The sequence below is a fragment of the Vavraia culicis genome, assembly GCF_000192795.1.
Source record: "Vavraia culicis subsp. floridensis unplaced genomic scaffold supercont1.14, whole genome shotgun sequence".
NCBI lineage: Eukaryota > Fungi > Microsporidia > Pleistophoridae > Vavraia > Vavraia culicis.
This window is the reverse complement of record NW_007360617.1, coordinates 81214-108809: the sequence shown is the minus strand read 5'-3', so window position 1 is coordinate 108809 and position 27596 is coordinate 81214. Positions and strand designations below refer to the sequence as shown.

The window sequence follows — 27596 nt, the reverse complement described above, 5'->3', positions numbered from 1 at the left end:
GTGCTATTTCGTTAAACATTGCGATCTAGCCATGTCAATAATACACCACAATGATCGTGTATGAATCAAAAACGAGCTATCATTACAAAACAATTGATAAGAAAGTCCTGTTCAAAAATATAAATAGGAGAGAAATTCTCACAGCTATGCATTTTTTTACGTTTCTGTTTTGTATTGCAGGTATTTCTATGCGTGGCAACAAGGGCCATATAAACGGAAAAAAATGGCCCACAGGAGAAACCACAGCTGTGCATGCATAGCAGAGTTGCATAAGACTCAAGAATATAATAACATGGTGAGTGAGGGCACTCAGTGTGCACAAGAAGATATTTATAACCAGTACGCCAACTCTATAGTGCTTACACCATGCAATATAAGCATCAAACAATCCGGCAAAGAGTTGCTGCAACAGCAGAGGAAAAAGGACGAGACGGAACGGATCGAGATGCTCGGAGAAGATGCACGGAGCACAAACAAAATGAAAAAGAAAGTGGAAGAAAAGAGCGATCAAGTCGTACAAAATTTGCCTAAAGGTAATTTAAGTCGCGTTGAAGAGAATATGGGACAAGGTGCTAGAAATGCTCAAAATGCGTGTGAGGTCACCAAGAAATGTATAACAGCACCTGTCAATAGTGTTCACTCCAAATTTTTAGATGACTCTGAACCAAAAGCTCATACTTTAGATCAACCCATCTCCCAATCGAAAAGCTTACCAAATTTGGGAACTCAAACCGATGATAGTCCTAAGAGATTGAGAAAAGTTTGGGATGGAATAAAAGAATTTAAATTGACCATCTCTAAAAAGTTCAATGATTTCATGGAAACGTTTAAAAGAGGTAAAAAACATCTGTTAAATGAGAACACGCACATTGGTGATACCGACAATTCACTGAAATCACAGCCTAATGAATCAATTCCTGACACGCCACTTTCTTCTTGTGCGCCATCCGCCATCGACGAGTCTACAACTTCAGGATGCGACCATCCCAGCTCTTCATACCAAAAAAATTGCTCGTATTGTGCCCCCAATCCACCACCACCAGCATCTCATTAAAACAATTATCGTTCCCAACTCGTGTGTTCAATCTCCATTTCGTTCATCAAAATATTTTGATAGCTTAGCTGATCATTTCAAGGAGGCTCCTTCTACAATCCACTCATACCGCTATAATTATTTCCATCTCAATTAATTATTTCCATCTCAATTAATTATTTCTATCTCAATTAATTATTTCTATCGTAATTAATTATTTCTATCTTACGTATTCCCACAAGCCATCTCCTTTAATCTCCCTATACATCTCACCTGATAAATTCTTTGCCCGTTTTTTGTGCTTTTATTTGCCCAAAAGGTCCATATCTGCGTTAAAAACGCAGGCCCACCTGTTTTAAACTCAGCATGAAGAACAGTTCCATCCTTTTACTCCTCAGAGGTGATCAAATGGCGGTACAGGATGTGTACAGCAACTAAGTAGCAAGTAATGTGTACTGCACACCATGCACAGTGCTGTAATAGACGGTATAAGGGTTTTGGTTCTCTTGTGGTGAACAGAATAGCTCAATTGCGTAAGAAAGGCTACAGAACAGCAAACACTATATTTCCATCAAAATACCAACACAGATCTGTTACCATGCCATACATTGATACTGCACGTGCTAAGCACTCTGGATTGTATCAAAGCCACCATTAAACGTTCTCGGTGTTAAACGAAGGAGAAAAGCTGTCCGAGCCAGTTGAACCAGAAACTGCAACCGTGCCGTTCATCGAAAATAAATAGAATAAAACTTTTTATTTACTGCCTTGAAGTCAGCACCTACAACAGTCCTCTTTTCTCTCGCTAATACACGATCCAGGATTAATATTATATACATTGGGGCCTCCACTTCTGTTTATCTCAGCAAAAACGGGTGATTTCTGTCTGTCTTGGCAATATGATGTGCAAAATTGTGGATTATCAACCACTGCCGTGCTTGGCGAACTAACAATCCTTTCGGGAGCTGACGGCTGGAAGACTTGCGGATCAAAGACCTCAACTTCCGTATCAATAGGCTGGTAATAATACACGTTATTATCGGTTGGCTGTGTGCATGGCGTCCAATCAGGCCCAAAAGCATCACCGCTACCAGCGAAATGCAGCGTTACATTTCCTGGGCATGTGGAGTAGGTTGGCTGTGTGCTCTGAGGCACGCATTGCGTGGTCTTCTCGACAACCACTTGTTGTACTGTGCCAGTGCTGTCCACGCACTGCAAATTCTTGGTGTTATTGGCTGCTGAACTATTGGTTGAGGGCTTGCACAGCTCATTTATTCGCTGGTGCACAGAGTCACATGAAGGATACGCGTGAGACTGGGTGGGTGCACAGGGTGGATAGAATGATGATAAGGAAAGCGGATCGGTTGTATTCTTCAGTATTCCAGCCGAATCTATACATGCCTGCAGTGTTGGTTGAGATTGTTGAACTGGTCGCGATTGCTGAACTGGTTGGGACTGCTGAACTGGTCGCGACTGCTGAACAGGCTGAGACTGCTGGACAGGCTGGGTCTGTTGATATGCTGAACTACACGGCGGATACGATGCAATAGTGGCGGCGGAATATTGCACGGTTCCATTCTGGTCAACACACGTATTTTGGTACGGGCTTGAAGACTGCTGCACAGGACACGACGGATAGGATGAGACAGGTGCAGTAGCATACCTTACAGAGCCGTGTTGGTCTACACATGTCTGCTGAGCGGGCTGAGACTGCTGGACCGGTTGGGACTGCTGAACTGGTTGGGACTGCTGAACTGGTTGCGATTGCTGAACAGGCTGAGCGCTCGATGAGTTGCAAGGCGGATACTGATACGGATACGGTGCACTTCCGTACTGCAAACGACCGTACTGGTCCATACATGGCGTAGATTGTGACTGTGTGCTTGGACAAGTAGGATAAAGCGATGGAACCGAAGTCGGTGCAGGAGGTGTGTACGTGTAGTTTAACCGGCCATAAGGGTCCACACAGTACGAGTAGGATCCAGATCCAGTCGGTTGAGCAGGCTCTCCATCATCATCTGATGATGGTTCTGCGCTTGCACCCGCGTCAGGATCGGGCTCTTTGTCGTCGCTGCTCGATATATCGCTAGGCTCGTTATATCTTTCCACTTTAAACATCTGTTCTATGTCATTAGTACACCTCTGCAAGGTCATGCTTGGTCCGGTAAGACATAATGTGGTCTTGCGTGATCCTAGCTTGACTTTTGTGCTGATGGTGTACCCGCCGTCCTGGGTAATGTGCTTTTCAATATCGAATTTGCCCGGTTTAAGACCGCCGGTGCAGGCACCCAGTGTGTTGTCCGACATGACACAAATAGGTGCGCCATTCACCATCATATTGCTGGAGGCCCATCTCTTAAAAAGCTTGTTTCCCCTCTCCTTGTGCAGGATTATGTTATCGGTGCCCGGTGTTGGTCTGGCTGAGGCAGCCAGCCTGCTTCTTTCCAAGGCCAATGTTGAGCTCGGATCGGCCAACGGCATCATACGCAGATTAGTGTCCAGATACTTGTTAGCTATCGACCACACCATCCCCACGAATGCCATATTTACGATTATGAACATATCGGCGGGTGTAAATGTCTTTATATAGTTTTGAAATGTTTCATTTTTATCTGATCCGGATGAGGATCCCTAATGAAACGTAATCTCCATAATATCATTTTGATGAGAAATATGTCAATTGGATGGCGTGCAAATATCTGTTTTGCCGTAGATATAATGAATCGGTTGTTGCATTGCCGCGTATCTCCGAACAAGTTCCACAGGACCGTCCTAAAAATGCCCACGGCCACGATACGGTACTCGACCGACTCGAGGCAAAAATAATCAAACACATCAGCAAATTACAGTTTGACCAACAGATGCGATACGGAGGGATCATATCGGCACATTTTTAATATCTCGGGCATCTCCTCCACCAATAGCCCAGCATACTGCCAAACGAAGGCACTCAGTTCTATCGATCCGTTCCACCATCCGGATGAGAGCGCTCAACAGCTGCTACAGCACCGCACACGTTGCGAGCAGAAGCATCCACGGTATTAACAATTATCTATCAGAAAGCGCCGATGAACCACCGTGTGAAACACAAATTTACAGTTCATATCGATGGACCATGAAACAGAAAATGTACGTGCATCCACCAATACGTGCAAAATGTTGTACGGGCTGAACCACAGGGTGCATCCTGCAGCGCACAGGCAGAACGTACAAAGTGCGCAAGCGATACCGCAACACTGTCCCACCGCACTGTTCCGGTGTTAACGTGCAATAAATCTGTTCGTACAGTATTTTTGTTGCAGACATCGCATCGTGCACCGTTTTTTGGCATTTAACTCCGTCTTAAAACGGCAATACGAATTAAAAGCCGTGTACTCCAAGATTTAGACCCCTGTGAAGGAAGAAACACGAATTAATCACAAGATCAATAAATTTGGTGCATTACGTTTAGTCCGGAGAGCAGACAATCTTTCAGACAGTGCTCACAATCAATTCCATTTTCATTCAAGCACATCCGTGCATAGCTGCACTGCTATTACGTATCCGGTTATAATAGCATTTCACCTACCGTTAAAATGCGCTACTCAGAACGTTGCCACTTCACCAAACACGCGTTTACTCCCACACCGCGCACTTCTCTGGTTCAACCGACCACCGCATCGCACAACCGGTAGGAACGAGCTGCCCAGACCAGCCATCCCACACAACCCGCAATACCGCCCAGCTCGTTCATTAGCGCCATCCGGTCACCACGCCATCATCTCACTCACCGGATCTGATATCAAACAATTCATACAAATGTCCAATACTTTGGCAGATGAGCAAATTATCAATTAAACATAGAAACACGATCAACGCACGCCTATAGGATCGCTAATATTCTTGCAGAAGGATTCATAGATCTTGGGCTGGCACGGGCACGTGATCGAGGAGCACCATTTTTAGTGCTGTACGATAGAATGCATTTCAATACGGCATGTCCAGTCCATCGCATCACAGAAACAGTCTTGTAAGATGTGCCCGGTCCGTGTTTATAAATGCGGTGCTACCCGCCCATTCAATGCATAATCACAGGTATGGTATTTTATTACACGCTCAATACGTGTGAAAGGTAAGTGCAAGTCCTGTAAGGCGTACCTACGCATAATTAAAGCATAATATGCCCGTTCCTATGCACCTACTCAATTAAATCAGCACTTTCAAACGTGCTGATTGGTGCAGTGCACACGTGTCCAAGCGATGTATAAACGTGGGGCTCGATACGAAGTGTTCTACGCCTTCGTCAAAGCAGGTAATACGCACGCTAGGAGGACCGACACAACAAATGATTATTAATTTGTGAAAGAAAGGCAACAATTTTAGTGCCCGCATTTCTTTCACAGTAAAATATTTAACTAACCTTCCTACATTGCATGGCACATCCGTGGTAGCTACGAATTACTGTGCATTGTTAACAGCGAACAAAGTACTTTAACACGGTAACAACAGCTACGCACCCTTTAACGCACCATCCCACATTTTTATGTGATAGTTCAACCCAGCTGCACCGCCCAATAGGCCATCTACCCATCCTCAATACGCATCCCTTACCACACCAACAACTCATCCTCTGCTCATACACTCCCCGCATTTGCCACCCATCCCCATCATCGCAACGCAATGTAATCCACATTGCTTCCCTTCACCAAGCAACTTATAAAAACAAAAGGTTCAGCAATGCCCTCCTCATAGAAAAGCACATGCTGCAGTGCTAGGTTGAGATAGCCATCTATCGATATCAGGTCACCCTCTATTGATGAGTTATCGTTTAGTTTTACTTTTATTCGTCTGCGGATGAATGACTTGTACAGATCAAACATGGGAGGGGTGAGGGAATGTAAATTGTGAAGAGGGGTGCTGCGTGCGTGCTTGGTTATGTGTTGGTATTACGCACCGGTACTAAGATTGGTGTTGGCGTACGTAGCGGCAGTACGAGTACCGTTAATGCGTATGCACCTATCCATACACCTCCTCAGTGCACACACTCCGCATCTTCTTCTCTCCACCCTACTGCTCAATCAGAGAATAGAACTGCTCCGGTCCTAAAACAACACCTCGCTCGAAGAACTCAAATATTCTGCGGTAAAACACCCATTCAAAGCATCTCCGATCACCAACCAACACCATTCCCATTTTACACCTTGTCATAGCCACATTCATTCTCCTTACGTCATCCATAAACCCAATATTCCTTTCCCAGTTGCTGCGTACCATCGAAATGATCACGATGTCGCGCTCCTGCCCTTGAAACGAGTCTACCGTGCTGATGTGCACATGAGCACGAAACGTGCTCATGTCAATGTTACGCATTATATGCTGCGCTTGCGCAGCATACGGTGTTATAACACCGATAGATCGTACGTTGTACGTACGATCTATAAATGACAGCAATGCCATCACCAGCTTGCCCTCTTCCACGTTTATAATGCTTACGTCTTTTTGCTCCAGAAAGTTTCTGCCTGCCGTGTTTATGAGCAGAAGGTTGCTGTGATCAAAGAATTTGAATGTTAGTGGCAGTGCACTGCGTAGCATGCTCCTGTAGAAGAACCTGTTAGAAAAATCTATCAAATTTGCAGGCATCCTGTACTGTACGTTCAGTAGAACGGTAGGTAATCTAATCCTGTTAAACATGCAGTTGTTGATTTCCATTCTTACCTGTGCCATTGTTTTGTACCTCCTACCCTTACCGGTACGACCCTTTACGCCACGATCATCTTTTTCGGTATTGGTGGCAGGGCTAGTAGCAGTGGTGCTATCGTCAACATCATCCTCACTAGCACGGTCATCATCCTTTTCATTTTCCTTACCACCACTACCCCTTCTTTCCTCATCGACAGGTCCTAGTTGATAGGGATCACCCGCTAGAATAACGTTTCTTCCTTTAAAGAACGCCATCATCAGCTCATCCTCATCTGCCTGACAGCACTCATCCACAATCACCGTATCGTACACATCTCTTATCTTGTACAGGGAGTACAGCGTAGAAAATATCAGATCATAGTTCTTAAGCAAGGCGTAGTCCACTCTTTTATTATTCTCTTCTTTTACGCTCCTCTTACCGTGTTTGTTACCTTTCCTGGTCATTGTGGCGCATTTTCTTTCTTTGCTATTTACGCTTTCTTTACTTCTACTCTCCCCATCTTTTCTGCCCTCCTTACTTCTACTCTCCCCATCTTTTCTGCCCTCCTTACTTCTACACTCCCCATCTTTTCTGCCCTCCTTACTTCTACTCTCGCCATCTTTTCTGCCCTCCTTACTTCTACTCTCCACATCTTTTCTGCCCTCCTTACTTCTACTCTCGCCATCTTTTCTGCCCTCCTTACTTCTACTCTCCTCATCTTTTCTGCCTTCCTTACTTCTGTTCCCTTTACCTCCCCTATTTTTCTTGCCCTCTCTACCGGTACTCATAACTCTGCTCCTTCCTACACTTGCTCTCCCCCTATCACCACTCCTACCTCTATCGCCGGCCCCTCGTACCATCTTACCGCCATTCCTTCTACCCCTTTCCTTCCCAACAATCTCCTCATAATTCCTAAACCTGCTCTTCCCACCAATCCTAACACATTCATCCTCGCTGAACCATTTCCTCAAATTATCCAATGCTAAATTGCTAGGAGCACACACAAGCACCCTCCCACCACCGTTTAACAGCTTCTTAATGATGTGTACCAAGGTGTACGTTTTGCCTGTACCGGGTGGACCAAGTATTTTTAGGGATGCTGTGGACATTGAGAGCGCTTTGCGCTGAGATGCGTTCATCTGATGGGAGTGATCGGTTTGTACATTTTTTATGCGTAAGCGTGCTTTTTTATCGCTAACTTGTTCATGCATAATCGTATTTTCATTAGTTTTATTTCCATTCTGCTGTTCGTTATGTACCTCACCCTTATTTTCACCCTCATTTTCATCCTTACCCTTATTTTCGCCCTCATTTTCATCCTCTCCCTTATTTTCACCATCACCCTCATTTTCATCCTCTCCCTCATTTTCATCCTTTCCCTTATTTTCATCCTCTCCCTTATTTTCACCATCACCCTCATTTTCACCATCACCCTCATTTTCATCCTCACCCTTATTTTCACCCTCATTTTCATCCTCACCCTCATTTTCATCCTTTCCCTCATCACAGTTAATCCACCCATCCCCATAAACATCAACCCCATCCCCACACACATCCACACACCCCATCAACCCCTCACCAACAACCCTCTCAATCTCACCAATCACCCTTTTTCTCATTCTATATCTCTCATCATCAACCTTCAACAACCCATCCATCATACAATCACCATCACATTCCACCACATTTCCCTTCACCTTGCTAATCTTCATCTGTACGCTGTGCTTGCCTGTTACGCGTATTCTGTCCGATTGTTTGTACGTGTTTGAGTTGAGCAGCAGTTTGAAGGGGGAATGCGAGATTGGACGGGCTGTTGTTGAGGATGCTTTGAGATTGGGAAGCGATGCTTTTAGGATTGATAGACGATGCTTGAGGTGTTCTATCATGTTAATGTTAGCCTTGGCACCATTCTTGGCACTGGTACTGTCCTTGGCACCAACCCCGCTGCTAGCATCAGTGCTAGCCCCGGCATTCCTACCGTTAGTCCTCTCATCGCCATCATTCACAGTGCCAGTATTAGTAACAGCACGGCTATCATGGTTGCCAAGTGCTAGCTCATCAAGGGCAGCCGTAACTGTGCTTATGGACGCATCCTTACCATTTTTTGATTTGTTATCGGCTGTTTTGCTCTTACGGCTCATTGCCAGGGTTGGGCGAATTAATGCATAATTTATGGAGTAATGTTGTAAATACGTGTTATGACTGTTGGATCAAGAAATATGAATGAGACGGGAGAGAATTAATTGGTATGGATTTAAGAAGGAATGCATTGATTGGTAAAACGAATTTAGAGCTGAGATGAAAGTGTGATTAAAAATGATAAAAAGTTGAAGCGTAGCTGATTGATATGAAGTAACCTTTATATGCATAATCACAGTGCATAAACGCATAAGAACACTAAAGTATATAAACAGTAAAAAGTTGCATAAAAATCATCATATCATAATATTTACCACATCTACTGCTTCATTCTATCTTTCAACTTTCTAAACAGTCCTTCAACGTCCAAATTGATGATAGGATACACGTTAATAATTGGTATGCACGGACATGCCATGGTGGAACAGCATTGCATGTGGAAGGGCTGGGATGGCGCACTCATTTTCAGGGATTTGAATGTTTCGTCGTCTAAGTAGATCGTTGGTATTTTGAATGGCTGGATGTTTGTGTTTGAGGGTGTGAAAGGCAGTTGAAAGGGTAGTGAAGGGGTGGGATTGGTTGGTGCCGCGGGATAAGATATGGCAGGACTGCTTGGTTGTGCTGCTGTAGGAGTATTGACACTGCCTGCTGTGGATGCACCAGTTGTAGGAGTATTGACACCTCCTGCCATGGATGCACCAGTTGTAGGAGTATTGACACCCCCTGCCATGGATGGGCCTGCTGCAGGAGTATTGACACCCCCTGCCATGGATGGACCAGTAACAGAACTAGCAATGCCAAAACCAGGCATACCAACCGCTGATCCATTTCCAGACACACCATTACCACCAGCATTATAACAAATGCACACGCCCCTTCCTCCCATTTCAATTCTAAATACGCACGGTGACAGGCACTCGTTAGGTTTGTTCTGCTGTACTTGAACTGGTCTGGTAAAGGAGGGAGTATTAATTGGTGATAGGGTAACCGTTGCTGTTGGTTGAACTGGCAGTAATTGCGTGTAAGGCGAAGGTTGTACGGGTGGAAGGGATGGTGCACTCTGAGGTGCTGTGGGGGTGTTGGGAGCAGTAACAGGAACAGTGGTAGTACCACTTGTATTAGCACTTCCTGTATTGTTGGTAGCAGTGCCACCAGTCGCATTGCCAGTATTATTAATGTTAGCGGGCGTGCTACCACCTGTGGTACCAGGCGTAGCAACACCGCTTAGCATAGCACCTCCGCTTGGCATAGCAACACCGCTTGGCATAGCACCTCCGCTTGGCATAGCAACACCGCTTGGCATAGCACCTCCGCTTGGCATAGCACCTCCGCTTGGCATAGCAACACCGCTTGGCATAGCAACACCGCTTGGCATAGCACCTCCGCTTGGCATAGCAACACCGCTTGGCATAGCACCTCCGCTTGGCATATCACTCCCACTAGGCATAACAACCTTCTCACCACCCTCACCAGCAACCTTACACCTATCTTTATACCTCTCTTTCATCGCCTCATCCAAATTATCACAATCAACCGTTAATCCTCCATCTTCGTAGTACTGCACTCCCTTACCGCTTCCATAGGTAATCACCGGCTCAGATAACCTGCGCCCTTCACTCTCACACATGGTGCCATCACCCACCACAAACAGCTGCGAATCCAGAAAGCTACACTCATCTAATATCGGCAAGTACTGATCAATCATCTTAACAATCGTTAAGCATTTCCCATTGTTCTTTAGCATTACGTACTTATTCGAGTTCTCCACTTTAAAATCTGTTACGTTCTTATCGGTGCAATGGATCGTTATGCTCTCACCGTTTACACACAGCTGATTGTTAGCGAGTGTTATTCCCTTGTGTTCGGTTAGTTCTATGGGATATGCACAGTCGGTGAATGCGGGTACGTTGTTCGTAAGTGATAGGTATTTGCTGGGATGGGAGAGCGGTGATAGGGAGAGCGGTGATTGGTAGGTCATAAGAATGTAGATCAACATGTTTTTGTGAGGTGTATCTCTTTTTAATCGAGTAGTGAAACATTGTTTGAATGATACTTGTGTTTAGGATTTGTGATGAGATGTTTATTAGGGGGGTTGAACATTTGGAATGAAGAATAGGATTGGGGAATAATGAGTGAAAATATTAAGGAGTGAAAATATTAAGGAGTGAAAATATTAAGGAGTGAAAATATTAAGGAGTGAAAATATTAAGGAGTGAAAATATTAAGGAGTGAAAATATTAATGAGTGAAAATATTAATGAGTGAAAATATTAAGGAGTGGAAATATTAAGGAGTGAAAATATTAAGGAGTGAAAATATTAATGAGTGAAAATATTAATGAGGTAATTGTATCAACAAGGGATATACCCACGTAGTACAACGCTTTTCTGATCAAGTACGTTGCAATGAGCCGTATGCCCTTTAATAGATAGCTTAGATTAACGTACCAAGCTACACCACTCTTTCAACACAAAATGTACTAAATTTACATAAGACATGCAAACTGCACCTATCTATAATTAGAGCAGATCACTACAGCAAGAAAAGAAATAATAGCATTGTTACAGCACGTGTTTTAGATCACTGAAACTGCCGTATAATACAACAATCATAAACTCGTTGATGAGTGGTTACGTTCTTTTAAGTACCGGTTCTGGTGATGAACAGCAGTTTGATGCTGCTGTTGCAATCCGGTAAAAGCTAAGAATGTTTAGCAATTCATTTCTTTCAGGTAAGTAGGAAATGCCACTTTGAACTGCGGTTACACCTAACAATGTTTACGATGTGTTGCATTGCCTGTTACCGGTCATGGTACGTATTTAAGCGTTGTTGATCATATCCTGGAAATGAAGCATTCCTTGATAATGGGCATATCGTTCGTAGTGCACATGTACGTGAAGTATGAACGGTAATTTGAACATTGTTCACCATTTATTTATTGTTCTACTCATTTTTATTAATTTAGCACTTATCATCTTTGCGTAGCTGTTCATCCTTTCGTATCACAACGATGCGCTCTTGATTATCCCTGCATCTAACCCTAAACACTCTCCTTTGCCCGCATCTAACCCTAACCACTCTCCTTTGCCCGCATCTAACCTCTACTACTCCACGCTCCACAACCCCCTCTTGTACTCATCAACCGTACCCCTAAAGTACCTGACAGACCCATCCACAACGTACAAATCCGCAAAAAGACCATTCACGAACCACAAATCATGACTGACACACACAACAGCACCCTTGTACTCCCGTACAGCATTCCTAAGTGCAACAATGCTGCTAATATCGAGGTGATTCGTGGGCTCATCAAGCAGCAGCAGATCAGGGTTGTCTAGGCTTATCTTAGCCAGCATTAACCGGGTTTTTTGACCACCGGAGAGCGATGATATGAACTGGTAATCTTTTTTGAGGTTGAGGGACGATAGCACGGAACGTATGAGCTGCTCGGGCTGACGAGTGCTTGTGATGAGGTACGGCAGCACGCGGTCGGTTGGCGAGAAGTTTTGGTGGTGGTGCTGTGCAAAATAGGATATTTTAAGGTTTGGTATGCGAGATACGTTGGTGTTTGATAGGATGGTTTTAAGCAGTGTTGATTTACCTGCACCGTTCGGACCTACCACAAGAATTTTTGAATCTCCCCTGATTATCATGTTCAGGTTTTTTAGAATGACACGTTGCTCCTCTTCAGACTTGCAGCACGCATTGCTATTTTTATCGTACGCATCCCCTCCATCATTGTAACTCACGTCAACTCCCTCGATCCTCACAATCTCACCTCTCATACCGCCACCTATCCCAAAAGATACGTCCCTGTCGACCTCCTCAAGCTGCACCCTATCCATCCGTTCCATCATCTTAATCCTACTCTGCACCATCCCAGCACGCTTAGCATTACACCTGAACCTATCCACAAACACCTGTATCCTTTTCCGTGCATCCTCCCCCTTCTCATACTCCCTCTCCGCATTCCTCCTCTCAATGTCCGCCAACCGCACATACTCATCGTAGCTGCCCTTGTACACCTTAAGACCGTCTTTCATTCTAATTATGAATTGGCACGTGCTGTTGAGGAACGCTATGTCGTGCGATACCACGAGCACGGTCTTGTTGGTCTTGGCCAGTGCGTTTTCAAGAAAATGGATGGATGGCAGGTCAAGCATGTTTGTAGGTTCGTCCAGCAGTAGCAGGTTGGTTGGTGATAGCAGTGCCTTTAACAGTGTTAGTTTCTTTTGCCAGCCACCGCTCAGCTCGTTTACACGTTGCGAGTGGTCCTTGAAACCGAAGCGCACCAGCATTTTGGTTACTTCGCGCTCGTCGTACTCGCTCAAGTACTCTTTCACGGTGATATCGTGCACGCCATCATCATGCGTGCTGTCAAGGCGATTACCACAACGATTATCGGCGCTGAACGTGCTACGCGCGTGCTTACCTATAAATCCGCTCTCCTGTCGTACCAAGTACGTGCTCGTCACCCCCCTATTCTTCAGCCACCTCAACAGCGTGCTCTTACCCACTCCGTTAGTGCCGACCAGTCCGTACACAACCCCGCGTCTCAGACACAACACGCCATCCTTAAGCAGAGTATGTCCATCAACATGCAAATCAATGTTTTCTACTTTTATGTCCGTGTAAGGACCGTCAACCACCACCATATCATCGCTCATCTGCTCCTCTACAGCACAATTATCGTTCAATGCTTCCTTCTTTACCACGGTGTACCGTTTTGGATGGAGCGATACCGGCGTATCCAGCGGCAGAGACTCATCCTTCTCTCCCAACTCTATGTTTATGTGTGTGAGGTACGGTGAGAGAGCCTGCTCTACCTCTTCGTTGCTCGTGAACGGGTAGGCTAGAAGGCCCTTCAAGTAGTTTCTTAGCATGGGGGGTGTGGTACAGAAATTGAATTTTAGGATGTGGTACGCCGTGTACCACGTACCTGTTGGCACGGCCGTAAGTTAAATTTGGTGTTCCATCAAAACATTAATTATGCTACGGAATAGCGGGGGGTGTACCGAGGACTGCAAGCGTAGGGAAAGGTGAGTAATCCCAGCACAACAATTAATGTTGCTTCAAATAAATCAGTTCCATTGCGAAAATGATCGTATGCGTGGTGGTTGAGGGCAAATAGCAGCGTAAATAGCTGGTAATGTGTAATTTGCTACCAAAATATTGATTGTTCTCGTGAGTTATGGCATGTTCTACCTTGCGATGAAAGCCGTAGTTATTTGAGGAGAGGTGCGCGGTGCAAGATAAGTGAAAATTACGGTGGTAGGCATGAACCGGCAATTGTATGAAATGAAGACGATTTACTGAAACTACCAACAATAAAATAAATTTATTACAATTTACATACCCTACCGGGTATAAAACGTAATTTGTTCCTTCTATCCCCACAAAACACGTTCAACCACCGCACCCCCACCGAAATGAACATAAAGATCAAATCGCTCATAGGCGTAGAAAAGCAGATAGAAATTGAAGACAGTGCTACCGTACTATCGCTGAAGCAGCAGATAGAAATGTTGGAGACAATACCACCGGAACAGCAGAGACTGATCTATTCGGGAAAAATATTGACGGAGGATGGAAAGGTGCTGAGCGACTACAATGTTAACGATGGGTGTGTGATACAGATGGTGCTGGCGCTGCGCGGTGGATAAAAGATTTGTTTAATAAAACGGATATGTGCTGAGATTGGCTCTTGTGGTGCGCTGGCACCACTTGGTTACGTGAAAAACGTAGTGTGAGGGGGATTCGAACCCCCGCCTTCGAGAAGACTGGAGCCTAATTCCAGCGCCTTAGACCGCTCGGCCATCACACCTTGAAAAGCTGGCGATAATTGTAGTTAAAAACTTAAAAGTGTATCAAACACAGACTGTGGTGCTATTACGGTTGCTTGCACGTCTTTGTACTCTTCACAAATATTTTTTGTGCGTTTTCTTCGGTGAAAGAGAAAGACTTCAAAAGAAGTGTGGAGGTGCTGTACAAAGGCTCCTTGGTCATTATCAGTTAATACACTGCCAGCAATGGTAATAAATTGGTTTGCACGCGTAACACAAAAACATGCACGTCATAATAGCCCAACCATTTAAAACACTGCTATCACACCGTGTTATCAAAATAATAGTCTTTAATTCAGCCGGTTCATCTGCAATGTGCGTGCTACAAATCCACACTCACAGATTAATTCCCTTGCCTCTCGCCTTCTTATAAAAAAAGTTCTTGATGAGCATATGCAGGTACATAACAATTAGAATAGCAAACAGGATAACGAAATAAAGAAGGTAATCTGTCACGGAATACTCACGTTCTTTGGGCATGAGTGTCATTTCTGTTTGTTTGATCGTTTGTTTTTATAATGTGTGCTGATCTAACACAAAACGTTTTATAGATGAGTCGTTATTGCTGTGTGCAGAACGTAAGGAATGTTGGATTGTCAGTCTGTGCAATTTATTTGTTCCAAAATTTTGGTTGCTCTTGCTCATTTACGTTTTTTAGCACGGGCTCGATATCAATTTAAAACTGTGTTGGTGCGTTAATTCGTTTTCTCTTCACGTAAAGTACGTTAGTTTATTCTCCACGCACCAGACACACCCATCTGGTCTGCCAGGCCTGACCGTTTTTGGGGTCAGCAATCACGTTTTCGTGTGCATGCACTTTAAACGCATCGATACGGTAAGTAGCTGCTGCTTGTGTGCGTTCTTTATGTGAATGTGCATGCTTTTGTTTAACCACGAACCAATCCCTCATTTTGTACATTTCACTGTTGATTTAACAAATGTGCTTTTCTCATACTTTTTACACTAAAAATAATTTACCTGCTACCTTCCACGCAACAACTCCGTTTTTCTTATGCGTTCTTTTTGTTAATTTACTACAAATGGTACGAATGTTGGTGGGGTGCACCGTACAGCTTTATCGTACTGTAGTGCTCTAACATAGCGTGTTGGGGCACAGATACTCTTTTTTTACCAAAAAATAGAAACTTGGTCAACGTACCGGTGCCTTATCCAGCAGTGATCACACTTTCTAAAAAATAGGGAGTGCGTGGTATCAACTGCCATTTTTAGCACTGATACACCGGTGTAACTTTTAAACTACGATTTAACTCGTTGTATAACTTTATTTGTAGGGTGCTATTGCAAGCACTGACCGTGCTGTTGCTGCAGGCAGATCGTATTCATTGCAATTATGGCCGTCATCTTTACACGGTAGCATTTTTATCAAAAACGTGTTCATTTATCTCATCCGTTTGATGACATTAAATTCTTTATTTGCCACAAGAATGATTCTCTTGGTCTTTTGTATTCCATCAGATGTTTCTGTGTCGGTCCGTGTCTCAAGTAAATTTTTTTTGAGCTTGGTGTTTCAGTCTGTGATTAAATTAAAGCATAACTACAAATTATCGTTGTATGTGTATGCCGCTGAGTTTACAGAAGAGTAAATGATGTACTTTGAGATGATAGAAATGTTTAAGGTGCATTGCTGGTGCTGATAGTAAAAATAGCAGGAATACTAAAAATAGATGGCACATCACTGATAATACAAAATGCCTATCAAAAGTAGGAATAGTGTTATTTATCAGGATATTAACGATTGATCACGCATGATATGAACAATACATAATATTTGAAAGTGTTGAAGATGCGTATTAACGTGTTTCACAGAGAATAAGCTGTCTAAATCTCAATTGTTTCTTTTAAGGAAGGCATGCAAACAAAATGCAAATAAAGTACGATAAGTGGATTGAGTAATTAAGGAAGCAAACAAACTTGAAAAGTATAAATATGATTCGAAAGAGGAAGGGATCATGTGTGTTAAAGATTTAATAAGAATGTTTGAGCAGATGTCGGCCGATAAACCGGCACTGCAAACAGTTGTACCGGTAACGGGCAACAACATGTTGACCGTAAAAGAGCCTTCTGTGGCATGCCTTGAGGCCACGAAGGAGAAGGAAGAGTCGGGGTGCGAGCAGGAACTCGACATAAACAAATTTGCTCGGAAGGTGCCGACACCCCGGCTAACAGGTGTGCAATGGCTAAATCTGCGTGGATTTGCACACCAGATAAAAATGAAGAGGGTGGCAGAGAAGAACAAGAAAGAAGGTAGGCCACCACCCGATCCGTTCGAAAATGAGAGTGGATACTGCACCTTCATAAGAAACATGAAGGAAAAAATAAAGCAGAAGGGTAAAGAATGTAAGACTGTGATTAGGGATAGGTGCTGTTCTGATACTTATTCTGATTTAGATGCTCTGGTAAAAGAAGCGTATTCGGTACAAAGCGCTGATAATGTACAAACAGCAACAGCTGGAAATGATAAATTTGATGAGCACTGTAATTGTAAATTGATGAAGGAACCACTTATGTACAGGTTTATACGAAAGGTTAATGAAATAGTTGGTAAAGTGGTTGGATGCTGTGTATGATTCCATATGCGTAATTATTAAATGTATAGCTTAGCAAAATGTTTTATATATTTTGATGCAAATAATATTTACCAGGATGACACTGTTTAAATGCAATAATCTGTTGGTTGCCATGGATGATTGTACCAAATTATACCTTAATACGTATTGATGAGCATCAATGTTTTTAGCTGGATGACAAATAACAAAATATTAAGTACTAAAAGAAAAAGGGCATATCGTAAACATTAAATAAATTATCTTCATATTGAAATGCATGTACTTGATAAGTTTGGCTGTTATCATTGCTATATCATTAGTTTATAGATCAAATGATACAACACGCTATCTGTGGTCTTTTCAAGAAAGCTATGGATTATCAAATTATTGCTATTTCGTTGTTCAAATAAATGACATTACAGAGAAGATGCACTGATACAGATGTTCAATCATGAACAAAGGACTGCGTTCAACGAAATAATAGCATCTGTTACTGAGAACAGAGGCAGGCTACTGTACCTAGATGGTCCAGCTGGATCGGGAAAGACATTTGTCTACCGTGCACTCATCAGCTATCTCAAAGGGACAAACAAGGCGGTCATTGCAACGGCCACAACAGGCATAGCTGCAGACCTGATCGATGGAAGGACATTTCACAGTGTCTGTAATCGTAGAACAGCTTATGGAAAGGATTAAATTGCTGTTGATGTGACATTCAAAATGCTGTTTTGATCTTCTATCCATTCATAAACCCGTTTTTGAAAAACAGGATAGCATCCATAGTGTTAAGTAAAAAGTTGTGAATTTCTTAACAGAATCAGTATGATAATAAGTAGCTATTTCGCTGTATTCTGAACCAAATATAAGAATTTAAACTGATCTTTTGGGAAGACTATTAAATGACATTAAAGTATGCTAAATTAAGAGAAACTCCGACAAGAACATTCACGAATTTATTTCTTATAGTTAAATGTTCTTTAAAATACTGTATGAATCTTCATTGGCAAATTTTTACTGTCCCAAAAATCGCACAGCATGCCGACTGTCATCCTCTACGAAAATTTTTTGGAGTTTCTGTTGATATTTTTTACGGAAATATTCCATAAATAAAATAAAGTTTGACAGCTCGTCTATTCTGACTTGAAAAATTAGTAAAAGCGACATCGAAACAAATGTGTAATTAACCAAATTATAACATATCAAACATAATTATGAATAATAATTTGGATTACGAGATATTTATACATCTATACTATGGTTTCACATGTTTGTTTCTTGGTCAGTATTTGGAAAAAGTCCCTAAACATTTATTTGCTTTAAAAACTGACATCTGTCAAAAAAGTCTTTGCAGATCATTCTGATTCAAAGTTATAAAATAATATTTTTGGTGATGGTCGTTACTATGTCTGACATTGCATCTGAACAGTTCAAAAATTCAACGGAACTTCCAGTACTAACACCGAAAGCGCCTTCTGTCGATAACGAACAGAATGCCATTAGGCTTGGCACAACTACTTATTCACCAAAGTACGATTTAAGTGAGCTTATTGCCATCATAATAACCACTTATTGCTGTTTCGTATTGGTTGTCTTAGCAACTATTTTAATTATAAAGTGGATAAAAAAGAGAAAATTACGAGCGGAAAATGCCCGCATTGATCAATCCTACACTTGTCTCCCAGAAAATCAAGCCCTTCGATGTATTCTGGCGAGAGAGCTAAGCAGGCCTTCTCTAAGTCTATCTTTTTCTGAAAATCGTCTTTAATACTCCACATAGTTCTAAACATTAAATTTGGTTAACTTTGTGGATAAAACATGAATGGAATCATCGATTCTGTAGTTTTCTACCTAATACCGTAATTTAATTTGCTTTTTGGTGATGTAATTCATTTAATAACCTGCTTTTTAGCATCTAAACATCATTATTACAAGGAATACGATATCTGGTATTGATACTATGATCCAATTTTTAGCTCGAGTGTCAGTCTATGATTGGATAGAGGCAATGTTTTGATAACATCGATCTATCGTGGTCTAAAAGCATTTTTTATGAGTGTTAGTCTGCGATAAACAGTTTTATAGAATTGTCGATATCAAAATATCTTAATTTATGTAAGTACCCATGAATCGCTGGATTCATTATGGCTCAACGTATCCAAACTTTACTTAATGACATAAAATGATCGAGGTGATCTCTGTTGAAACGATGGAGTGTTTAAGGTATCGTAACAACAACAATTCCAGGTCCTATTTCTTTGTTGACACAATCATCTATTCGTAGTTCAGATGGTTTGTATACCTAGTGGCAAGAAAAATCAGATATTCCTGTTAGGGTATGTTGCATTGTTAGAATTTATGAAGTATAACGTGACATTCACGCATCCTTTATATTGCAATTTGGTACCATATCCTTCCTATGCTTTGCATCGGTTACGAAATCTCTTCAATGAAGGCCTATACAGCTCTCCCGTAGGATTGCTCGAGTTTTATTAGAAGTTGAAATATGGCTGTACCACAGGAGGTAAGATGTCATTAAAAAATAATATAACTAATTAAGCAATCTCATGCTAGCTTCAATTCTTGCACTGGTTAGATTTTCAAAAATATTCAATTCATACACACTGTCACTCAAAAAACATCATCTTATGCTTTTCCTTCTCTATTTCATACAAAATTAAGTTGTCTTTCCGGCTTTTCTTCCATTCAATTTCCTTATCGTAGTGCGCTTGATAAAACACCAAATACTCCGGTTCTGCCAATCCTTCGTAAAAAATAACCTCCTTCTTTCCTACGTTCTTCTTTATGAAATAGAACATGCGTCTTATTTGGTTGTGCAAAAACGATTTGCTGGCTATTTCCATGTAATAGATTTCGTTCAATTTTTCAAATTTCAGGTAATCAATGTTTCTGTCATAAAAGCTCTGATCAAACTGCGTAGCAGGCTGATCATCAACCGATGAGCACATATTGCTCACACTTTCAGCGTAGTGTTCGGTTATTGTGGTCGAAACTCGACCATCAGGTAATTCCTTGGTATGCATGAGATCCATTTTATCACATTTTAAACGTTTCGAGCCTTCTATCCATTCCTTGCACCTTGTGTTACTCACCACATCGCCATCATTCATCCTGCTCAAGCTTTGTTTCTTCATTTTCTTTATAAAATTCCTCTCAACTGATTTGGTACAAAAATCCCTGATGTGAAATTTACCACTGTTCAATCCCTCCTTCAAAGCTTTTCCGGCTCTTTCATATTCGTCCACATTCTCGCAATGAAAAAAATACCGGTAAACTCTGCGCGTGCAATCAAAACGCGCTGAAAAATCGCTGTTTATGATGGCATACTCCTTTACCTTAATGTCATCGGGTAAAACATTGTTGAACATTACATCATAGCTGCCAAGCTTGTCGATTGGAAGTGATAAGACCATGTTGGCAGCCGATACACCTTTATCCGTGCGACCGCTACATTCTATTTTGATACTGTGTGGCAGTTTCAGGCGATGCATAGCAGACCTGATCTGTGAATATACGGTGTTTTGTTCGGGCTGGTCGATCAGTCCATGGTACTTCCTGCCATCATATGCAATTTTTAACAAGAGCTTCATCGCTGGGGGACAGAGGAATTTGATTTATTTCATGAAGGATTAGTGGAACAGAAAACCACTCCATGCGAATGTTCAGCCCCATAATATAGAGAAATGGTGGCATATCTTAGTCCAAACACAACTATTCAATAATTATCCTACCTTTATTTACGTACACTCCCGCGTTAAAGCCCTTTATGGTGGTTGACAAGCAGGCTCTTGCACCGTAAGGGATCGCATGCACAGTTACTCAACGGTACAAGACAATGTAATTCACTTATACTACCAGCAAGCCTACGGAGTAGTGGTAATGTGTGGTATTTAATTATTTTTTGCAAGTCTGTTTGATTATCCCTTTCCTCGCGGATCTGTTTGATTATCACCTCTCACCTCAATGTTCAGTTATAAATGGTATTAAATCCGGTATGGGAGTATAAAATAGGGCACACTACACGTTTACCATCCATAAAGGATGTAGCAACACGATGCAAACGCTTTCTTGCAATGAAGAAACAAGGCAGATTCATTAATTGGTGAATTACAACAACAAAAAAGATTTTAATATCCAGGTCTGTTGCGAGATGGCAGCTACCCGCAATAAATCTACGGCTGCTGTACGTGATACAGGGCCTGATCATAGAGAATTATGATAAACGAGGTTTTATTTCGGACCATGAAACAAATACGCCAGAGGTATGGGGTTGGCAGACCACAGCGAGTCAGAAAGACGTGTTTGATTAGGTAATGACGCTGGTAAAGAAATAAAAACATGTTCTAAAAAAATATGAAAAAGGCACTATCATACGAAGATGTGAGCGGACAGCAGTTCTAAACTACGCAGCTACGGTGTTGAACAGATGATCCATTATGAAAAGCATAAGTACTGACAGGCAAACCATCTGATCCCCGAATATTACCAATTTTCCAACATGTCAAACATCTTATTCTGACAGTATCGCCATTTTAGTTCACAGTCTCTCAACAAAGATATAATAACGTGTGCTACATACCTGGACATGATTGCCAATGTCATAGCACCTCGAACATTCAGGTAAACGATTTACAACACGGCACTCCTTGCCCAAGCATTTAACACCATCCTGAGCAAAAAATACTACGAATTAAAAAATTTTATCCTTGTTATACCATGTACACGTACATCATCACTTCGTCTGTGCTGTCGCTTATCCTGATAAAGGCAGTTTCCATGCTAAACTTCACAGGTATGGACATGCACAAGAATGGCTGTAAGAAAATACCCGAGGGTGCCGGTATTGCCCCCCTCGTATCTTTCCTGCTCCACCTGGGTGTTCTCAATAAACTGGACAGTAGACTGGTTGTAGCGTTTTACATAGCCGTGCTAGACGACATTATAGAGATGCCATGGAAAGAAAAAATTATTTTTCCGATGCTATTGGCATGCAACGATATGAAATTGAATGAGATGAGTGTTGCATACGTTCTGTACAGAATTGTGATAACTGTGTTTTCGTGTAACTGCATAAATATATTGAGCGGCATCAATGGCGTAGAAATTGGGCAGGTGATCATAATAATGCTGTCATTAACAACGCTTAATAACGTTGATAAGCTTCTTGTAACTCTTTTTCTGAGCAGTTCGATGCCTCTTCTCTATTTGAACGCCTATCCAAGCAAAGTTTTCATAGGAAATGCGTATCTGTTTTTTGCGGGCTATCTCATTATTTTCTTGGAACAGAGGCTGATTTTGCTGTTCTATGGTCTGCAAATTCTGAATTTTGCAGTATCCTTGCCACAAATTTTGGGCTTTTATCATTGCCCAAGGCACAGGATGCCGGGATACGATGGCACGTTTCTCAAACCAAGCTATTTCCGAAGTGACAAAATGAATATGACGCTGCTAAATTACCTTTTAATGCTTACTGGTCCTATGAATGAAGGCGTGTTTTGCAATCTTTTTTTTCTGCTGCAGGTGGTCTACTGCACCACGGCCATCCTTATTATTAAATGGCGCCGTTTGGAAGAGCTGGTCGAGAAGATAGTTAAAGTGATTGCTTGACCATTCTTTCGTTCTTGTGTTGCTTATCGCACGCACTGTGCAGTGCTACCTTTGGAATAGAGGAACCGTGTTCAAGCGTGCAGTGGCTTGGTATCCGTTTTGTGCCATGTAATGCTTGGACCACAAATTTATACGTCATTGCGCACAGCCATTTGAATGTGCACGCTTGGTGGTCTTTGCATCCTACGGAACGATTACTCCTATCTTAACGATTTTGTATGAAATTTTGCGTTCAACCGCCGTATCGGTGCTCATTTGGTTTTATCCCGTAGCGATTAGGTGTGTACAGAATGTTCCACGGTAAAAACGTTCAACTTTTATCAGCGCTAGCAAATCTCGTTGTGTTAAACCGCAGTGCTTTCCCCAATATCGCAGTAGTGCCGTGCAACCGTGTCCTCTTGTATTAATTTACAGTATTTCTAGGTTTACCATTTAAGGAATGCACCTTCATATGTGAATTCCTTTTTTTTCGCTAAAATACGTTTGTCCATTTCCATATGAAAATTAAACGATTCTTCTCCTACATCGGCAACTGTTGTTAATTAAAACGTATTTAGAACAATGAGGGTGTTTTCTTGACGACCTGTCAATCGGTCTTAATTAAAACAGTGGTTGGCGAGCTCAGATATGCTGCCAGCACCATTTCTCCATTTTGCGGTATTTTCACCCGATCAGTACACAGTGAGAACGTGTTTACGTTCAATTTGTTTTTCTTGATTTGCAATTTTCATTTGCCACTGCAATATCTAAAACCATACACATTCTGTGCTCTGGCGAGTGCATATTGGTGTAAATCCATGCAGAGCACGTCCTTAGAATGATAAATGATGTGTTTGATGTTTCTATCGGCAAATTCGCCGCTGTGGCACTCCGCTAGGCAGTAATTAATCAGAGGTTTCATTTAATTACGGAGTCAAACACTTTGACTAGCACCAGCCCCCTAAAAGTGTGGCAGCTTACGTTTCATTCCAACACACACGGTACACAGCACCAATAATTTCTTCTCCGCTGCTGTTCTACGGGTCCCTGCCGGACCAAAACATTTAACATACGATTCCACAACCCTTGAAAAAATGCCCACAATATTTCCGTTGTACACGCTCACGCTCACTCACAACGTAGTAGTGGCAGCAGGTGGTGGAGGTGATCCTCTATTTGGTAAGAAGAACGGAATCGTCATAATGGACAGTACAACAGCGAAAGAACTGATTTTTTTCAAAACGGACGATATTGTCAGGTCAATACAGGTTTACACGAGCACACAAATCACCCTACCTGAGAATGATGATGACTCATCGGCTGAGTACTTCTCTGCCGATGAAGTAAGCATGGAACCACTTCCCACAAGCATAGTAAAGGGCGTATGTGACGGTGTGGACAACCTGGCCCTGCTGCCGCAGTGCACCATGTATTTAACACTGGTGGGGATGGAGAGTTTCAGCCATGTGAAAATTTGTAAAGATGAGATGCACGTGCTAGAGCGGTACAAAGTACAGGTTGATCAGCACACGTACTTCAATTTCAACATTTTTTTGGCGGAGAAGAAAATATTTGCGTATATGCCTACTGTGGCGTGGCAGATCGACAAACGGAAGATTAAGAACCGGCAGGAGGAGTATTTCTACGGGCTGGGGAGGAAAGACGACAGGGTTATGATTGTGAGAGAGGATGGACACACGGACGTAAACGATAATTGGGAGAGGTTCTTTTTAAAGAACAGGCGAATTTACAAAATTTTGAAGGAGGACGTGGCTGGAGACGAACAGGATGCGAACATGAAAGGGACTGAGAACGGAGGAGCGAGTGAAGACAGCGCTCTCATGAAGAAGAAACGCTCTCACCAGCGCTACACGTTCGTGTTCAACCTAAAAAAGTACAATTTCGATGAAGAAATCGTGTCGCCCGAGATTGTCAACGACCACCTGGTTTTCTACCTCAAAAAGTCGTCAAAGGTGGTCTTCATCAAAGAAGAGGTGAAGGAGGTGGAGATGGAGAGAATAACATGCATCTCCAATCACAAACCGGACGATGAATGCAATGTGTGCCAGGAAAAAGAGACGAGCAAAAAGCAAGACAGCACCAACGAGACCACTGCCAAACCTGCAAGGTGTAGAGATTGCGTTAGGATAACCTGCAGCCACATCAAAAGTAGGAAGGATTACTTTATCACTGCGGTTGGCACATCCTCTGGTACACTGTACATTTTCAAGAACACCGTTCTGGTGAACAAAATTACCCCGTGTGCCATTCCGATAACAAGCGTGGCCGTGAAGGACAACTTCGTGTACTACTGCTCACTCAACGGACTGATTGACAGGCGGGTAACCGTCAAAAAGAGAGGAGTTGCCGTGTTTGTTCTGTTGTGTGTGATGGTTGTTGGTCTAGCGCTGCTAATTGGTTTCTACAGGACATATCGGTAGATAAAGTGATAAATTTACATGGAACGGGTCTTTAAGGTGTAGGGGACAGACAAGAACGCTCATTTCGTTAACAGACGTGGATAACACGTTCGTGGTGCATGCACTCGTGTTCAGGTTGGTTCTTCGCGTTTATTAACACGGGGACAAAGACAATACCGAGAAACGTTGGCTGGTACCGATTGCCGGCTGTTAGCTCCGTAAATCGAGCGATCAGTCGTAAAGCACACCAAGCGGTGGACAAATCACCCCTGTACACGAAAGTGCAGCTTGCACTTCATAAAATCGTTTAGCACTAAATCGTTGTGAAGGTCTTCGGCCATCCTACGCACAACATTTGCCTATATTTGCGCAAAGCTCCAACATTTTCTTGTTTGATAACAAACCGGGTTTATTCCCTGCGATAAACAACAGAATAGCTTTATTTATTGAATTTGTTGATTAAACCGGACATCACATTTTTACTCCCTTCTGCCACCTTTTTGATAACGCTCTTCTCCTTCTTCGCGCTGTGGAACTTTATGTTCTTGTAGTTGTACCCGTTTCCACCCGCATCCTCTATTTTGGTATCGAGAAGGCCTACATCTCCCGATGGCTGTCCCTTTAGCGTGTAAGCACCGGTTCCGCGCTCAAATGCAACGACCGTTGGTTCATACGGCTTCGTCTCGGTGACGTTTTTCGGCTTGACCTCCTTAACAACGGTCTTTTCCTGCTTCTGCACTTCCTTCACCACTGTTTTATCCTCCTTCTTTTCACTTTGGCGCTTTTTCTTTATTTCTTCAATCGATTTACTCCCAATTTTCGAGGTCCTCTTGCTCTTCATGATTTCCAGCGTTCTTTCTATTCTCATGCCAGCTTTTCCATCATCAACTTTAACATCTTGTTCTGCCGTTTTCGTCGTATCGCCCTCCATTTCCTTCATTTTGTTTATCCTCTCTGCTAACTCGTCTGCATACCACTCATACTCCTTGTACTTGCCTGTGGTGTCGTCGCTGTCCCCAAAATAATCGCCATTTCCGCCGACCAGAACACGCAACACCTCATTGTCACTAATCCTATCAAACAGGAGGCTTCTAATCTTGTAGTGCTTGTTCTCTCTGTGCCTGCCTGCACAAGCCGTGCACAGCAGTATCCCAAAGTTCAGATTCGCCCATGTCGGATTGATGCTCTTGCAGTCGTTGCAAAGCGCATTTTCTGGGAACGTGTACAGCATCGATATGCGCTCTTTCGCTGGGACCGTATTGATTGTTTTCATCAATTTTGCAATCTTCTTCAATTTGTGCATTTTTGTGTTATGAGAGGGACTCATTTTTTTTTAATTTTTCATGAACATGATTGTTTCAGAATATTTACGATTTATACTTTGTGTGGAAATTGGAAAGGGTCTTGAATAAGAATTGACCCGGTGCTTTGCCAGCCCGTAAACTGACAAAGCTATTGTATGAGCAGAATTAAAAAATGAAAAAGGAAAAATTAACAATTAATGTGAAAAGGAACGGTGCCGGGTGATAGCGATGTACTAAACAGCTCCAATGTTTGGATGCGTGGATGAACGTGAGACATTCTGCGGTTTGTACATCTGCTTGGTACGTTTCGAGTTGGAAGTACCAAATAGTATTTTGAGACAGGAATTTGGCAAAAGATAGCACTGCGTATACGAGTCACGGTCGTTGCCATCAAATCATAGTGTGACTCAGTCATCACCGCAAGTCTCAACCTATGCCACAAAAACGGGCAGCGTACCCAGTTCTGCGCGATAATTTTCTTAAATAATTGTTTCAAAGCGCGAACTGCTGCAAAAGCACAAGTATTTCATTCTTCGCCACCATGCTGATAAACACCGGTTCGTTGGGTAGCTGTGCCACGTAAAGATGTGCTAGCACACCAAGTCCTCAAGAGGTGGTAGACAAGCACGTAAAGATGTGCTAGCACACCAAGTCCTCAAGAGGTGGTAGACAAGCACGTAAAGATGTGCTAGCACACCAAGCCCTCAAGAGGTGGTAGACGAGCACATTTAAATAAGAACCATCCGAACATGACACGCTAGATATAACACTTCAGTACCAAGGATTGTGTTCATCCTCTCCAATAAAGCACGTTTTAGTGTAATCAATGTTTGTTAAGCACAGAAACAAAATTCTTGCATCTAATTCACCGAGAAAATCGCTGTTCAAATGAAATATTCTAACAAAATGCGATTAATCCTCATACGCAAAGAACTGGCAAAACACGGGTAAAAAAGAATTTCGGTGGTAAAATCTTTTAAGCACACCACTGCCTGGCAGTTCAGAGTCCAAATACTTTTAATTCTATT

General features: G+C 42.5%; 13 protein-coding genes and 1 non-coding gene across 14 annotated transcripts; 5 read left to right on the top strand and 9 right to left on the bottom strand.

Moving 5' to 3' along the window:
• The first annotated feature begins 184 nt into the window (after positions 1–184).
• Positions 185–1072, top strand: VCUG_01044 (uncharacterized protein). Its single transcript, XM_008075873.1, has one exon. It carries the CDS (start codon positions 224–226, stop codon positions 1052–1054), a length of 831 nt encoding a protein of 276 aa, XP_008074064.1. The 5' UTR covers positions 185–223; the 3' UTR covers positions 1055–1072.
• A 728-nt stretch (positions 1073–1800) lies between these two features.
• VCUG_01043 (uncharacterized protein) lies at positions 1801–4133 on the bottom strand. The gene has a single exon (XM_008075872.1). It carries the CDS (start codon positions 3593–3595, stop codon positions 1808–1810), a length of 1788 nt encoding a protein of 595 aa, XP_008074063.1. The 5' UTR covers positions 3596–4133; the 3' UTR covers positions 1801–1807.
• A 1350-nt stretch (positions 4134–5483) lies between these two features.
• Positions 5484–5705, bottom strand: VCUG_01042 (uncharacterized protein; the record flags this gene model as incomplete). The annotated part of the gene is made up of 1 exon (XM_008075871.1): positions 5484–5705. One exon carries the CDS (start codon positions 5703–5705, stop codon positions 5484–5486), a length of 222 nt encoding a protein of 73 aa, XP_008074062.1.
• On the bottom strand, positions 5680–5892 carry VCUG_01041 (uncharacterized protein; the record flags this gene model as incomplete). Its single annotated transcript, XM_008075870.1, has 1 exon — positions 5680–5892. One exon carries the CDS (start codon positions 5890–5892, stop codon positions 5680–5682), a length of 213 nt encoding a protein of 70 aa, XP_008074061.1.
• Positions 5893–6079: 187 nt separating this feature from the next.
• On the bottom strand, positions 6080–7903 carry VCUG_01040 (uncharacterized protein; the record flags this gene model as incomplete). The annotated part of the gene is made up of 1 exon (XM_008075869.1): positions 6080–7903. One exon carries the CDS (start codon positions 7901–7903, stop codon positions 6080–6082), a length of 1824 nt encoding a protein of 607 aa, XP_008074060.1.
• Positions 7904–9150: 1247 nt separating this feature from the next.
• On the bottom strand, positions 9151–10950 carry VCUG_01039 (uncharacterized protein; the record flags this gene model as incomplete). The annotated part of the gene is made up of 1 exon (XM_008075868.1): positions 9151–10950. Exon 1 carries the CDS (start codon positions 10825–10827, stop codon positions 9151–9153), a length of 1677 nt encoding a protein of 558 aa, XP_008074059.1. The 5' UTR covers positions 10828–10950.
• Positions 10951–11755: 805 nt separating this feature from the next.
• On the bottom strand, positions 11756–13713 carry VCUG_01038 (uncharacterized protein; the record flags this gene model as incomplete). The annotated part of the gene is made up of 1 exon (XM_008075867.1): positions 11756–13713. One exon carries the CDS (start codon positions 13711–13713, stop codon positions 11935–11937), a length of 1779 nt encoding a protein of 592 aa, XP_008074058.1. The 3' UTR covers positions 11756–11934.
• A 546-nt stretch (positions 13714–14259) lies between these two features.
• VCUG_01037 (uncharacterized protein) lies at positions 14260–14493 on the top strand (the record flags this gene model as incomplete). Its single annotated transcript, XM_008075866.1, has 1 exon — positions 14260–14493. One exon carries the CDS (start codon positions 14260–14262, stop codon positions 14491–14493), a length of 234 nt encoding a protein of 77 aa, XP_008074057.1.
• A 79-nt stretch (positions 14494–14572) lies between these two features.
• On the bottom strand, positions 14573–14654 carry VCUG_02805. The gene has a single exon. It is a non-coding gene; the product is annotated as a tRNA-Leu (tRNA).
• Positions 14655–16643: 1989 nt separating this feature from the next.
• Positions 16644–17261, top strand: VCUG_01036 (uncharacterized protein; the record flags this gene model as incomplete). Its single annotated transcript, XM_008075865.1, has 1 exon — positions 16644–17261. The coding sequence occupies one exon, from the start codon at positions 16644–16646 to the stop codon at positions 17259–17261; it is 618 nt and encodes a 205-aa protein (XP_008074056.1).
• Positions 17262–18978: 1717 nt separating this feature from the next.
• VCUG_01035 (tRNA pseudouridine synthase A) lies at positions 18979–20848 on the bottom strand (the record flags this gene model as incomplete). Its single annotated transcript, XM_008075864.1, has 1 exon — positions 18979–20848. The coding sequence occupies one exon, from the start codon at positions 20846–20848 to the stop codon at positions 19865–19867; it is 984 nt and encodes a 327-aa protein (XP_008074055.1). The 3' UTR covers positions 18979–19864.
• A 1126-nt stretch (positions 20849–21974) lies between these two features.
• Positions 21975–22865, top strand: VCUG_01034 (uncharacterized protein; the record flags this gene model as incomplete). Its single annotated transcript, XM_008075863.1, has 1 exon — positions 21975–22865. The coding sequence occupies one exon, from the start codon at positions 21975–21977 to the stop codon at positions 22863–22865; it is 891 nt and encodes a 296-aa protein (XP_008074054.1).
• A 956-nt stretch (positions 22866–23821) lies between these two features.
• Positions 23822–25740, top strand: VCUG_01033 (uncharacterized protein). Its single transcript, XM_008075862.1, has one exon. It carries the CDS (start codon positions 23939–23941, stop codon positions 25283–25285), a length of 1347 nt encoding a protein of 448 aa, XP_008074053.1. The 5' UTR covers positions 23822–23938; the 3' UTR covers positions 25286–25740.
• Positions 25649–26567, bottom strand: VCUG_01032 (uncharacterized protein; the record flags this gene model as incomplete). Its single annotated transcript, XM_008075861.1, has 1 exon — positions 25649–26567. The coding sequence occupies one exon, from the start codon at positions 26565–26567 to the stop codon at positions 25704–25706; it is 864 nt and encodes a 287-aa protein (XP_008074052.1). The 3' UTR covers positions 25649–25703.
• Between the last annotated feature and the right edge of the window lie 1029 nt (positions 26568–27596).

Coding starts and splice junctions, on each gene's coding strand:
- VCUG_01044 (XM_008075873.1), top strand. CDS start 224: ATGGCCCACAGGAGAAACCACAGCTGTGCATGCATAGCAGAGTTGCAT.
- VCUG_01043 (XM_008075872.1), bottom strand. CDS start 3,595: ATGTTCATAATCGTAAATATGGCATTCGTGGGGATGGTGTGGTCGATA.
- VCUG_01033 (XM_008075862.1), top strand. CDS start 23,939: ATGCCCACAATATTTCCGTTGTACACGCTCACGCTCACTCACAACGTA.